Source organism: Petaurus breviceps, unplaced genomic scaffold (assembly GCF_028583685.1).
Source record: "Petaurus breviceps papuanus isolate PSGF00001 unplaced genomic scaffold, PetGlider_PUasm1.0 37, whole genome shotgun sequence".
NCBI classification, from domain to species: Eukaryota; Metazoa; Chordata; class Mammalia; order Diprotodontia; family Petauridae; genus Petaurus; species Petaurus breviceps.
This window is the reverse complement of record NW_027186296.1, coordinates 70,541,215-70,554,291: the sequence shown is the minus strand read 5'-3', so window position 1 is coordinate 70,554,291 and position 13,077 is coordinate 70,541,215. Positions and strand designations below refer to the sequence as shown.

The following is a 13,077-nucleotide window of genomic DNA, read 5'->3' as shown; positions in this document are numbered from 1 at the left end:
TAACAAGCAATTTTCAGGTCTTTGTCAAAATAAAATGCTATATTTATTGTATATCTTTTTCTAATACAGTAGGAGTTGTGATTGGAGGAGGAGGACTGGTCCACACCACCCTCCACCCCCCTGTGCTATGGTCCAATCACTATTGCAACCACTATTTATTCTAGTATTAATGTATTTCTTAACTTTCATGTATATAAAACTGTATTAGTATTTTTATTAGGTTTCTGTCTTTTACTTTATATGTTACCGATGAAGTTTTTGAGTGTTGTGCCCTTAACTCCATTTTCCCCATAAGCTCTCTGTGGTTTTTATTATGGATTTTGCATAGTACAATGTTTTTTGGGAATGCATATGTCCCATGATAACAGGACTGCCTCTGTGTGTGTGAAATATGTATAATCTTCATTTTAGCCTGATACCTTAACTAGGTGAGAACATATCTCAATCAAAAGACCATAGACTTAATATGAAAAGTCTTTGGAAGCCTTTAGATGAAGTGAAATATGCCAGACAAGAAATCTGTTCCAATTAGTTATGGAATTTCATTACCATCCCTGGGTCCTAGATAAAATCATTGAGTTAGCTTGTCTGGGAAGCTATTCCAGAAGTTGAACCAAGTATGGCTTTCTAACAAATCCTTGAAGAAAAAATGTCTGGAAGCAGAGGAGACACCTTGGCTTCAGCCTTGGTCTGGTTTTATTCTACCCCTCCCCCACAAGCTTTAATCAAGGGAGGAAATGTCATTTTTGAAGGATCTGGAAAATATTTAACCTTCCCATTGGTGTCCATATCCCCAGGGACATCAGTGGTCACCATCTTTTTGTCAGTGTTATAACTATATCCCTGGACCAGGTGAAGGCAATGTCTATTATGAAATCCAAGGAAAGATGGATATAGAATCATCTTAAGAGAGAACTCCTTGAGCACCCTATGAATGGGAAGAAAAAAAAACTCCCAGTATCCAGGGAACTTAGTAATATGTACTCTCTAAGCTTGGATCAGTTTTTCCCTGGTCTCTCTGTGTACCAGTGGGAAAATGTGTCTCATAAAGACTTTCATATCCTTTGACCCAGCAATACCACTCCTAGGGTTATATCCCAAAGAGATCATAGAAGTGGGAGGAAGACCCCTATGTACAAAAATGCAGCTCTTTTTGTGGTGGCAAAGAATTGGAAATTAAGGGAGTGCCCATCAATTGGGGAATGGTTGAACAAGTTGTGGTATATGCATGTTATGGAGTACTATTGTGCTATAAGAAACGAGGAGCAGTCTTCATATTTACCTGGAGAGGCTTATACAAACTGATGCTGAGTGAGAAGAGTAGAACCAGGAGAAATTTGTACACAATTACAGACACAACGTATGTGTGATGACCAACTTTGATAGACTGAACTCTTCTCAGCAATGCAGTGATATAAGTCAATCCCAAAAGACTCATGATGAAGAGAAATATGTGCATCCAGAGAAAGAACTAGAAAGAACTGAGTTTATATCCAGGTGGAAGCAAAATACCTGATCTTTTTCCTTTTCTTGTTTGGTTTTATGTCCTCTTTACCATTTTTCATTCCATCTGATACAATCCATCTTTATAATCTGACTAATGTATAATGTGAAAGTATTTACAGATCCTATATCTGACTACATGCTGCCATGGGGGAGAAGGGGAGGGAGGGGGACAAAATGTGAAACTCAAGTAATTGTGGAATTGAATCCTGTAAACTAAAAGGAAACAAACAAATTAATTTTTAAAATAAATTAATTTAAAAAAAAAGAAAATGAAAAATTTTGTAATCCATAAAAACTCTCATCAGTGACATGACCAACCACTATTCCTGAAAACTGAGAAACATGTTACCCTCCTCCTGACAGAGAGAACTTGTATGTAGACCAGTGATATGAGATTCAAATAGAAAGAAGGCCACTAAACCATAGTAAGCATTCTTGGGGGCAGCATATTACCCTAGAAAACCACATATTAACATTATCTATTATATTTTTATTTATTTTTGTTAAATATTTCCCAATTATATTCTTTTAAAAGTATTTAGTTAAGATTGTTTTTATATGTAACTGGGGAAAAATAAAATTTTATTATCAAAATATTAAAAAAAAAGAAAATGTGCCTCAGACTTGGAAGGGGATGTTTTATACCAAATTATTGCTGTTACATACCTCAGTGAATACCCCTTTATGAAATCTATTTAAAGTCAGATGATGGAACTGAGTTTTAACTAATCATCTTGGAGGAAATCACACTGGTGGGAGACTTGAACTGGTGTCACTAAACAAAAACTCCTGGCCCCTCAGGCCCCTCCCAACCCTTGTAACCCTAAGGAAGAGAGATATCCAATTTATCTCTGGGTATCCAGCTTATTTGTAAGAATGGGAAATGGGAGAACTCAGAAATTATATGGGTTACGCAAGCATATACACACAAAAATACATTTATGCATACATATATAAACATCTATATGCATGCTATACTTTACAATCATAAATGTATACACATATATGCTTACAGAAATAAAAGTAAACACAGGAACTAGAAATTGTCCCATCCCAACTTTCCAGAGTGCAATTTTACCCTCCTCGGAAGCTACAGAGTGGTGAAGAGTATTTTTTGACTGCTACTGTCCTGATGGGAGTTGAATTCTACCACTCCTGGGTAGATCTGTACAAGACTTCCCTATGCTAACTTAGGTCACTTCAACGACAGCACTACTAACTGTGCAAACAGCATGAATACCTGGAATTAATTTAACCACTTTCGAAGAACTCAAATAGTTTTCCTGTCTTATTAGTCTTAGCTTCACAAGGCTCCTGGACATTGTAAGGATTAAGGTAGCCTGTTCTCAATCTTCTAGCTAAGGGAACTATGACAAAAACAGGAGAACCTTCACTTAAAATAGCTGGAAATAGAACTAAGTGAGCAGTAGCTTAGAACCACAAAGATTCTGCATTTGCTCTGTATCCATTTTGTCATCTGTAAAATGTGGTTAATAATAGCAATTAGATCCTAGGATTGCTGTGAGGATGAAATGAGATAATATTTGTAAGTCACTTTACAGGCCTCAAAGTACTATATGAATGCTACCTATTAAATATATATTGCTGATTCCTACAGAGCTTGCTGTCCACCAAGATGTTTTTAGGATGACCTATTACCTAGATAATCCTCCACCACAATTTTGAACTTATAAAGTTGATTTGTTGAACTCAAATACATGGTACTCTTAAACTGTATCTCATGTTCAGTTCATCTTTTTAGACTATTGAAATTTTTTTTCTATTTTGACTATTATCCAATGAGTAAATTGTCCAACTGGTCATCCACCAATGTGTAAGTATGTCATCAATGTCTTTATCCAAGTTATTAGTAAAACTGTTAAATAGCACAAAGTATTCAATTAGAGACCTCCTTAATGATAAAAACTCATATTTATGTAAAGCTTCAATTTTGCAAAGTACTTCCCTTATAAAAACTCTGTAAAGTAGATAACCTAAATATTAGTAATCCATCTTTAGAGATAAATATACTGAGGCTCTAAAGATTTTAGTGCTTTACCCAATATCACAAAACCATTAAGTATCCTATCACGCAGAATCCCAACATTTTAGAGTTGGAAGAGACTTCAGTGACTATATACTTCAACCTATTTTTCCCTTCAAATCTCCACTACAACATGCCTAACAAGTGGTCATCCAACTTTGCTTAAATCTAGTGAGAGTCAATAAATAAGAAATAAACATTTATTAAGTGCCTGTAAATAATATATAAATAAACAAATGAATGAATGAACAAATAAATAAATGAATGAATAAAATAAACATTTATTAAGACACTGTGCTAAGTGCTAGGGAAACAAATAGAAATATGAAAAATAGTTGTGCCCTCTAGGAGCTCACAATCTGAATTCCAAAAGCCAAAACACAAAAGAAAGCTGGAAAGGAAGAGAGAGAGGTAGGGAGATCAGGCACACTGGGACATGGAGGGGAAGTCAGAGAAGTCCAAAATGAGTGCTGTTATGTGGAGTCCCAGGGAGCCTGAGAAGCCCAGTACCTCCTGAGGCAGCCTATTGTACTTTGGATAGCTCTAAGGGCAGCTAGATGGCACAGTGCATAGAGCACTAGGCCTAGAGTCAGGAAGACTCATCTCCCTGAGTTCAAATCTAGCCTCAGACACTTCCTGGCTGCGTGACATTGGGCAAATCATTTAACTGTTTGCCTCAGTTTCCTCATCTATAAAATTAAGTGCCTGTAAATAATAAATAAATAAATAAACAAATGAATGAATGAACAAATAAATAAATGAATGAATAAAATAAATATCTCATTGGAAAAACCACTGACCTGGAATATAGATCCAGGAAAGATAATTTAAAAATTATTGGACTACCTGAAAGCCATGATCAAAAAAAGAGCCTAGACACCATCTTTCAAGAAATTATCAAGCAAAACTGCTCTGATATTCTAGAACCAGAAGGAAAAAGAGAAATTGAAAGAATTCACCAATCACCTCTTGAAAAAGATCCCAAAAAGAAAACTCCTAGGAATATTAGAGCCAAATTCCAGAGTTCCCAGGTCAAAGAGAAAATATTGCAAGCCGTCCAGAAGAAACAATTTGAGTATTATGGAAACACAATCAGGATAACACAAGACCTACCAGATTCTACATTAAGAGATTGAAGGGCTTGTAATATGATATTCTAGAAGTCAAAGAAGCTAGGATTAAAACCAAGAATCACCTACTCAGCAAAACTTAGTATAATGCTACAGGGAAAAAATATGGTCATTCAATGAAAAAGAGGACTTTCAAGTATTCTTGATGAAAAAACCTGAGCTGAACAGAAAATTTGACTTTCAAATACAAGATGCAAGAGAACCATGAGAAGGTAAACAGGGAAAAGAAATCATAAGGAACTTTAAAGTTGAACTATTTACTTTTATACATGGAAAAATGATAATTGTAAATCATAAGACTTTTCTCAGTATGAGGATAGCTGAAGAGAATATGTGTGTATGCATATATATGTATATGTATAGGAGGATGTATGTGTAAATAAATTATATGTTAGTATGGGCATTTGTATGTTCATGTGTACATATACAGAGGGCATAGGATGAGTTAAATATGAGGGGATGATATCTAAAAAATAAAATTAAGAGGTGAGAGAGGGATTTATTGGGAGAAGAAGAAAGGGAGTGATAGATTAGGGCAAATTATCTCATATAGAGTAAGAGCTCCAGCCCCAGAGTCAGGAGGACCCAGGATCAAGTTACTTAACCCCAATTGCTTAAAAAAAAATTATCTCATATAAAAGAAGCAAGAGAAAACTGTTACAATGAAGGGAAAGAGCAGGAAAGTGAAAGGGAATGGGTCAACCTTACTCTTATTGAATTTGGCTTAAGGAGGGAAGAAAATACATACTTTATTGGGTATTTTAACCTACAGAAAAATAGGGGGGAAGGGGACAAGAGGGGGGATGATAGAAGGGAGGGCAGATTGGGGGGATAGGGTAGTTACAAGGAAACGCTTTTGAAAAGGGACAAAGTCAAAGTAGAAAATAGAATAAGTGGGGGGCGGGATAAAATGGAGGGAATTATAGCTAGTCTTTCACAATATAATTATTATGGAAATGTTTTGTGTAACTACATATGTATAACCTATATTGAATTGCCTATCTTCCCAGTGGGGGTGGATGAGGAAGGAAGAAGGGGAAAAACCTGGAACTCAAACTTTTAAAAACAAATGTTTAAAAAAATTTTTACATGCTACTGGGAAATAAGATATACAGGTACTGGGGTATAGAAATCCATCTTGCTCTACTAGAAAGTTAGGGGGGAAGGGTTGAAGGGGAGGCTATAAGAGAGAACAGATTGGGGGAAGAAGGGGTATTCAGTAGGCTTTCTATTTTGGGGTGGGGTGAAGGGAGAGATGGGGAGAAAATCTGTAACTCAAAATCTTGTGGAAATGAATGTTGAAAACTAAAAATAAATAAATTAAAAATTTGAAAGAAAAAGAAACAACTGAAAAAAAATTTTGTATCATTTCTCCATGATCTAGTAAGTCAAACCTTCAATTCTCATTCTAGTCAATGGGGCCTTCCTTCTTTTGGCAGTATCCTGTCTATCTAAATTTTTCTTCCACTAATCCCCTATACACACTTTCTTTTCAGACCCTCAGTCCACTTTCCTCAGTCTTCTTCCAAAGCACCGTGACTCCTTCAAACATATTTGCTCATGGTGATCTTCTCCCAAGTAGAATATTTACATTCTTCCTCCTCTTTGCCCATCTAAATTCTTGAAAGTCTAACTCAAATCTAATAACACCTTTCTTTACAATTCAAGTCCACAAATGATTGAAATTCAGTACTGTTTGCTTTTGCATTTAATTATGTGTTTTTCACCATACTCTACCATTTATATGTTCATCAAATTTCCAACTAGATTGTATGCTCCTTGAAGATGACTCTTCATTACCTCTGCTCTATAATACTAAGCACAATATTGAGTAAATGATAATTGTTCAATAAATTTTTGTTGAATTGTGTGATGACCAACTTTGATAGACTTAGCTCTTCTCAGCAATACAATGATCTAAGACAATTCCAAGAGACTCCTGATGGAAAATACTATCCACAGCCAAAGAATGCCGATAAAAGCATAGTATTTTCTCTCTTTTTTTTTTCTTGTGGTTTTTCCCCTTTGTTCTGGTTCTTCTTTCACAACATGACTAATGTGGAAATATGTTTAATATGATTGTACATATATAGTCTGTATCAAATTGTTTGTCATCTTGGGGAGAGGGGAAGAGAGGGAGGTCCCAAGAAAAAAATTTGCAACTCAAAGTCTTATAAAAGTGAATGTTGAAAAGTATTTTTACATGTAATTAGAAAAAATAAAATAGTATTAAGCAGAAAAAAAGAAAAAGAAATAAAAAGATTTAAAATATATTGTTGATTCCTTTTTCCTGTCTTTTATTTAACTCAATTCTAAAAATACTAGCAATAATAATAAAGCAAGAAAAAGAAATTAAAGGCCTAGAGATGAAGAAAGAGAAAGCAAAATTATCCATACTTGTTGATGACATGATGATTTGCTTAGAAAATCCTAGAGAATTACCCAAAGAAATTGAGATTAAATAATAGCTTTACTAAAGTAATAGTTTTAACAATTAAAATCACAGAAATCAATGGCATTTTATAATAGCAATAACAAATCTACTAAGTAATAATAGAAAGAGGAGTCTTATTTAAAATAAACTATCTGTTAGTCAGTCTAGCAAAGACCACTTACATCTATAAAAACAATTACAAAATGCTTTTTAAATAAACAAGTTAAGGTAACAAGGGTTTACTAATGTGCTAGGCACTATGCCAAGTAAAGAACAACTTAAATAATTGGAGAGATATTCAGTGCCATGCCAATATAATAAAAATAATAATCACATTAAAATTAATTACTAGGTTTAGTTCCATATAAATCAAACTACTAAGTAGATACTTTACAAAACTAGACAACATAATAACAAAATTCATTTGAAGGAAAAAACTATCTAGAATATCAAAGGAAAAAAATTTTTAAGTTGTAATGAAAAGGGAATAGCACTTCCTTATCTCATTTATACCATAAAGAGGTAGACATACAAATTATTTGGTATTAGTTAAAATTAGGAAAGTAGATCAATGGAACAGACTAGACAAGGAAGAATCAGAAATAATGAATTCAATCCAAAACTTAATATATTTAAAATATAAATTACGTAGGAAAAAAAATCCCCTTTTTTGTCAATAATTGCTAGAGCTGGGGGCAGGTGGTACAGTGAATAGAGTACTGACCCTGGAGTTAGGAGGACCTGAGTTCAAATCTGACCTCAGACACTTAGCACTTACTAGCTGTGTGACCTTGGGCAAGTCACTTAACCCCAATTGCTCTCAAAAAATAAAAAAATAATTGCTAGGGCACTTGGAAACTACAATTTGGCAGAAATTAAGTTTAGGCTAATTTCTTATACCATATATCACAATAAACTCAAAATAGACATATGACCTGCATATTAAAGATCATACCATGAAAAAAATGAAAAGAATGAGATCAAGTATGTTTCATGGGAACAACTAAAGGATTTTAATTTTAATTTACATGGAAAGGATTCTAATTTAGTTTTGTAAATTTTATTTATTTATTTATTTTTAGTTTTCAACATTCATTTCCAAAAGATTGTGAGTTCCAAATTTTCTTCCCTTCTCTCCCCTCCCCCCCCCCCCCCCATGTCATGCACATTCTGATTACCCTTTCCCTAAGGGATATATTCTTTCTTTCTTTCTTTCTTTCTTCCTTTCTTTCTTTCTTTCTTTCTTTCTTTCTTTCTTTCTTTCTTTCTTTCTTTCTTTCTTTCTTTCTTTCTTTCTTCCTTCCTTCCTTCCTTCCTTCCTTCCTTTCTTTCTTTCTTTCTTTCTTGCTTTTTTTTATGGAGGGCAATGGGGGCTAAGTGACTTGCCCAAGGTCACATGGCTAGTTTTTTTGTGTTAAGTGTCTGAGGCCAGATTTGAACTCCAGTCCCCCTGACTCCAGGGCTGGTACTCTATTCACTGTGCCACCTAGCCACCCCAGGATATATTCTTAAACAAAGGATAGAAGTGATTACAAAAGATAAAATAGATAAATTTAATTACATGAAATTGTAAAGTAGTTGTAGTAACAAAATTAATACAACAAAGAAAAGAAGGAAAGCAATCAACTGGAGAAAATATTTGTATCAAAATCACTGATAAGGAATATGTAGGCAACTATGCAAAAACCATTCCTCAATAAATAAATTATCAAAGAACATGAACAAAAAGTTCTCTAAGGAATAATTATGAGTTAATACCAATTATAGCAAAGAATGTTCCAGATGACTAATAATAAAAGAAAACCAAAACAACTCTGAGGTTTAACTTCATACCCATAAAACTGACAAAAGTAAGAAAAGATAGGAATAATTTTCAAGGAGTTGTATAAAGATAGACATGTTAATGCATTATTTTTTGAGCTATGAATTGATCCAACCGATCTGAAAAGCAATTTGAAATTATTTGAGGCAAGTAACTAAAGTATCACTTTTTGACCCAGAGATTTCACTGTTACGTATAAATCCCAAAGAGGTCAATAACAACCAAAATAGGCCCTCAGCCCACCCTTCACCCCCACACACACACACACAAATTATAGCATTACTTTTTATAGTAGAAAATCAATACTCAAATAAAGTAGTTGCCCATTGATTGGAGAAGGACTAAATCTATAGGAGCAATGGAATGTGATGTGGTATTGCTGTGGTGTAAGAAGTGATAGGAAGACATGTGAACTGATGCAAAGTGAAGTTAACAGAACTAGGAAACCAACATAAACAACGAATACACCAATTTTAGTGGGAAGAACAGCAACAAAATAATTGAAACTGAATGCTGCAAAATTGCAATCTTGGCCCCAAAGGAGGGATACAAGGTACCTCCCCCTGCTTCTTTGCAGAGGTGAAAGAAGGGCAGGGTTATTAGTGTGAAACAAGGCATATAATAACAGTATTTTTTGGTATGTTTGTCAGATTAGTCAAGCTGTTTTATCACCCTCTTCTACCCTTTGCCCCCAACCACTGTAATTGTTAGTTATAATGGGTGGCTTTCTTGTATAGGAAACAAGGGAGAAATACCTTGAGAAATATAAATGATATTTTTAAAATTCAATAAAATTATTTAAGATTTTTTAAACTTGTTGCATTTAATACAGCCTTTTTTATGCACAGTTTTAGTGCTCCATCCTGCACATAATAAGTGGTATTTTCTATAGCCAGGTTCATATAACAGCTTTTTTTTTAATGTATAGAGTCATAGCTTTAGAACCAAAAGAGATATTTACTACCTGTGTGACTTTGGACAAACCTTTCTTGGCCTTGGATTCCTCACTGATAAAATGAAAAGGTGAGATGATTTAATATCCTTCTAGATCCATATCCTATGACCTTTGATTTAGAGGTCATCCAGCCTAACTTCTTTATTCTACCAATAGGAGAGCTGAGGGAAAGGGTACAAGGATTTCCTCAAAATTATATTATTAGTGACAGAGCTAGGACTATGATAAAACTAGGTTATATTTATATAACACTATAAGGACTACAAAACACATTTATATACATCATCTCATTTGCTATTCATGCTTCAGCTGTGAGAAATATAGTCTTTTTCATATTTTTCAAATAAAGAAACTGGGGCTCAGAGACATTAATTGACTTTTCATGATCACAAAGCTAGTCAAGATTCAAAGCAGTTCAAAGTCCAGCCATCTATGCATGATACTGGGCCCCTTGACTCCTGTTTCTAGGTCCTTTCCACTATCTGAGCCGAGGTGTCAGACACGAGTCCTTTGGGTATGAGGCAGCCCACAACACTCCCCAATGTCACTGAAACCAGATTAAAATATAATTGGAAAATATTTAACAAAATAAATAAAAATACAGATATCATCACAGTTCAAAACTAAGTCAATATGTAACCTCTGGGCATCCATATATAAAGATCCAGGCCCTGTTTCCATTTGACTTCAACTGCACTAAAGTGAAGGACTAGTGAATGAGGCAAACAAAAATACACATATTAGAATCACAGACTTTGAAAGCTAGAAGGACCCTAGGTATCACCAAACTAGAAATAGAAGGTACCTTAGGGGTCATCTTGTCCAATACCCTTACTTTGGAGTGAGGAAACTGAGGCCCAGAGAGTTAAGTGATTTGCTGAAGATACAGCAGAGAATTAGTAGCAATGGTGGAATATGAACTCATTATAACTCCAAAACTGATACTCTTTAGACCTTTGAATAATACCTAACTCAATCCCCTCATCTCACAACTAAGGAAATTGAAAGGTTATGTGACTTACTTAAGGTCATTCAGCTCACTACTGGACAAGCCAGGACTAGAAGCCAGTTCTGATTTCTACTCTCAAGTCACTTGCACCACAGTACCACCTAATTAATTCAGACAGAACTAGATGTTCTCAGCGCTTCAACTCCCCCTGCTAGTTATAACCAGGGGCACATTGATTCTATTGGGCCACTTGGGTACCATTAAATGTGTTCACTGACGTCCACAAGCTTTGGATATCAGATAATTCCTTCTCTAAGTCTAATAAGTAGGAGAAGGAGCTTATTAGTCTCTAAATATTTTCTGACTTCAGAGGATGTTTTAATGGAACCAAAGTAAATTAATTCCAGGGTCATAGCCATATCTCCCTGGAGTTAGAAAAATCAAAATGTGCCTTTTCTTCTCCTCATTTTTTTAAAGAAAACCATGTGTTTACTTTCAAATGCCAAAGTTACAACAGAGCTGACATAAAGCCAAGCTCTGTGTTGACTTTAAAAGATGGAAAAGGGGGTTAAAGTCCTTCTTTCTGGTTCTTGTTTTTGTAGGATTTTGGTCACAAGAAACAGGTTTTTAAAATGAGCTCAATTTCAATACCTTTCCTGCCTGGAGACAGTGGAGGTTCTTTTGAGGTCTAAGAGCTATGACATTTTGATTCTAATTCTCCTCTACCACTCCACACACTCCCTGGCCTTCCAAACTGCCCGATTTGCTTAGTATCATTTCCCTTTTCCATCTCACTGAAATCTGAGCTAGCTGAGACCCTGTCAGTCCACATACTGAGCCCCGCACAGAATTCAAGAAGGGGACTCCAAGAGAAATGCCAGAGAACAGAGCTATAGCCATCAGATGCAAACTTGATCACTGGGAAAGCCTCTTTGGAGATCAGAGACCCCTGCTCCTCTTCCCCCACCCAAACACCCTCCCCACCCCACACACGCCCAATCCAAATACTGACCACTTCTTCAGCCAAACTTTGCCACATTGGATTATAACGTTCTCTAATGAACATAACTAACACAGAAGCATTCCTTTCTCAAATATACCCTTAAATTGCAACAGTTTTCTTAAGTATATTCTTTCTACCCCATAAATATTCCCTCATAATATGAGATTTGAACTAGTCATACTTTTAGAACTGGGTCCATTCCCAGGCTGAAGTCTCAAGAATAAATGTATAGAAATCATAAAAGTTATGCTTACCATTGTCACGTCTCAAAAATATCTTCTTTTGCAGGCTCATAACTGTTATTTCATGGATGAAAACAGCTCCCTTCAGGATGTTCAATATATTGTGGACGAGAGATGGCAACTCCTACTTTTTTTTAGTGTTTGAAAGTAACTCTTAAGTGAGCAGACTGCCTTCTTAATATAGCAACTTTTCCTCAGCCGAAAGTTCCTTCCCCCCCTCTTTTTTTTGCCAACAAATCTTTAATGTTTTAGATTGGGAACTTCCAACTGCCTCCCTCTTAGCTAGGCAGATGTGTATAATAGCAGTATAATTTCACTGAATCCACCACTCAGATCGTAACCCTTTTCCTGTACTACAAACAGAAATGTAAAACCTCAAACTTTCCTTTGGACTCTGTGTCCGTTAGAAGAAGGTAAAACACCCCTTCTCTGGAGGGCTAATGTATGGAAAATGTGCTAAAATCTTTAGAGCGTTTGGGGCTCTGGAATCCCTGCCCCCTCACTGGTTAACTGGCCCTTGGTGCTTTTATGTAATTGCATGGTACAAATACAACACCTCAACTCCTTGCCCAAAATTGAAATGATTCATTTGCTCCTCATTTAAACACACACACACACACACACACACACACACACACACTGTGGTTGTTTAATCCAAGTGAAAACGCCTTTCATAAACTCTCCAAAAGGCTTGGGGAGGACCGCCCCCTAAGTGAATAAAGTCTGTGTCTTGAAAAGTACGAGTTTAACTCAGGGGAAAGGTGGAGGCAGGCATGACCCAAAACAAATAGAGGGAACTGAGACCCTCTTCTGTGTAAGGGGAAGCATAAAGTTGGATAATGGGGGAGAAGGGGAGGGAGGAGAACTTCGACCCTGAACAATTAGCAAAGTCTGGCATTGTGTCCTGTTTTGTTTATTGTTTTGCTCTCTGGGCTCTGAAGCCACATGTTTCTCCTGACGACTCCCTAGGATTTCATTTGTGGACTTGGAAG

General features: G+C 35.7%; 1 protein-coding gene across 1 annotated transcript in view; it reads right to left on the bottom strand.

Annotated features, from left to right (window-relative positions):
- IL16 (interleukin 16) overlaps positions 1-12,774 on the bottom strand; it is a 167,970-nt gene extending 155,196 nt beyond the window's left edge. The window contains exon 1 of the mRNA XM_069098690.1: positions 12,098-12,774. Within this exon, the coding sequence (XP_068954791.1) occupies positions 12,098-12,137 (40 nt within the window). The 5' untranslated portion in view covers positions 12,138-12,774. The remainder of the gene's footprint in view (positions 1-12,097) is intronic.
- Positions 12,775-13,077: the final 303 nt, after the last annotated feature.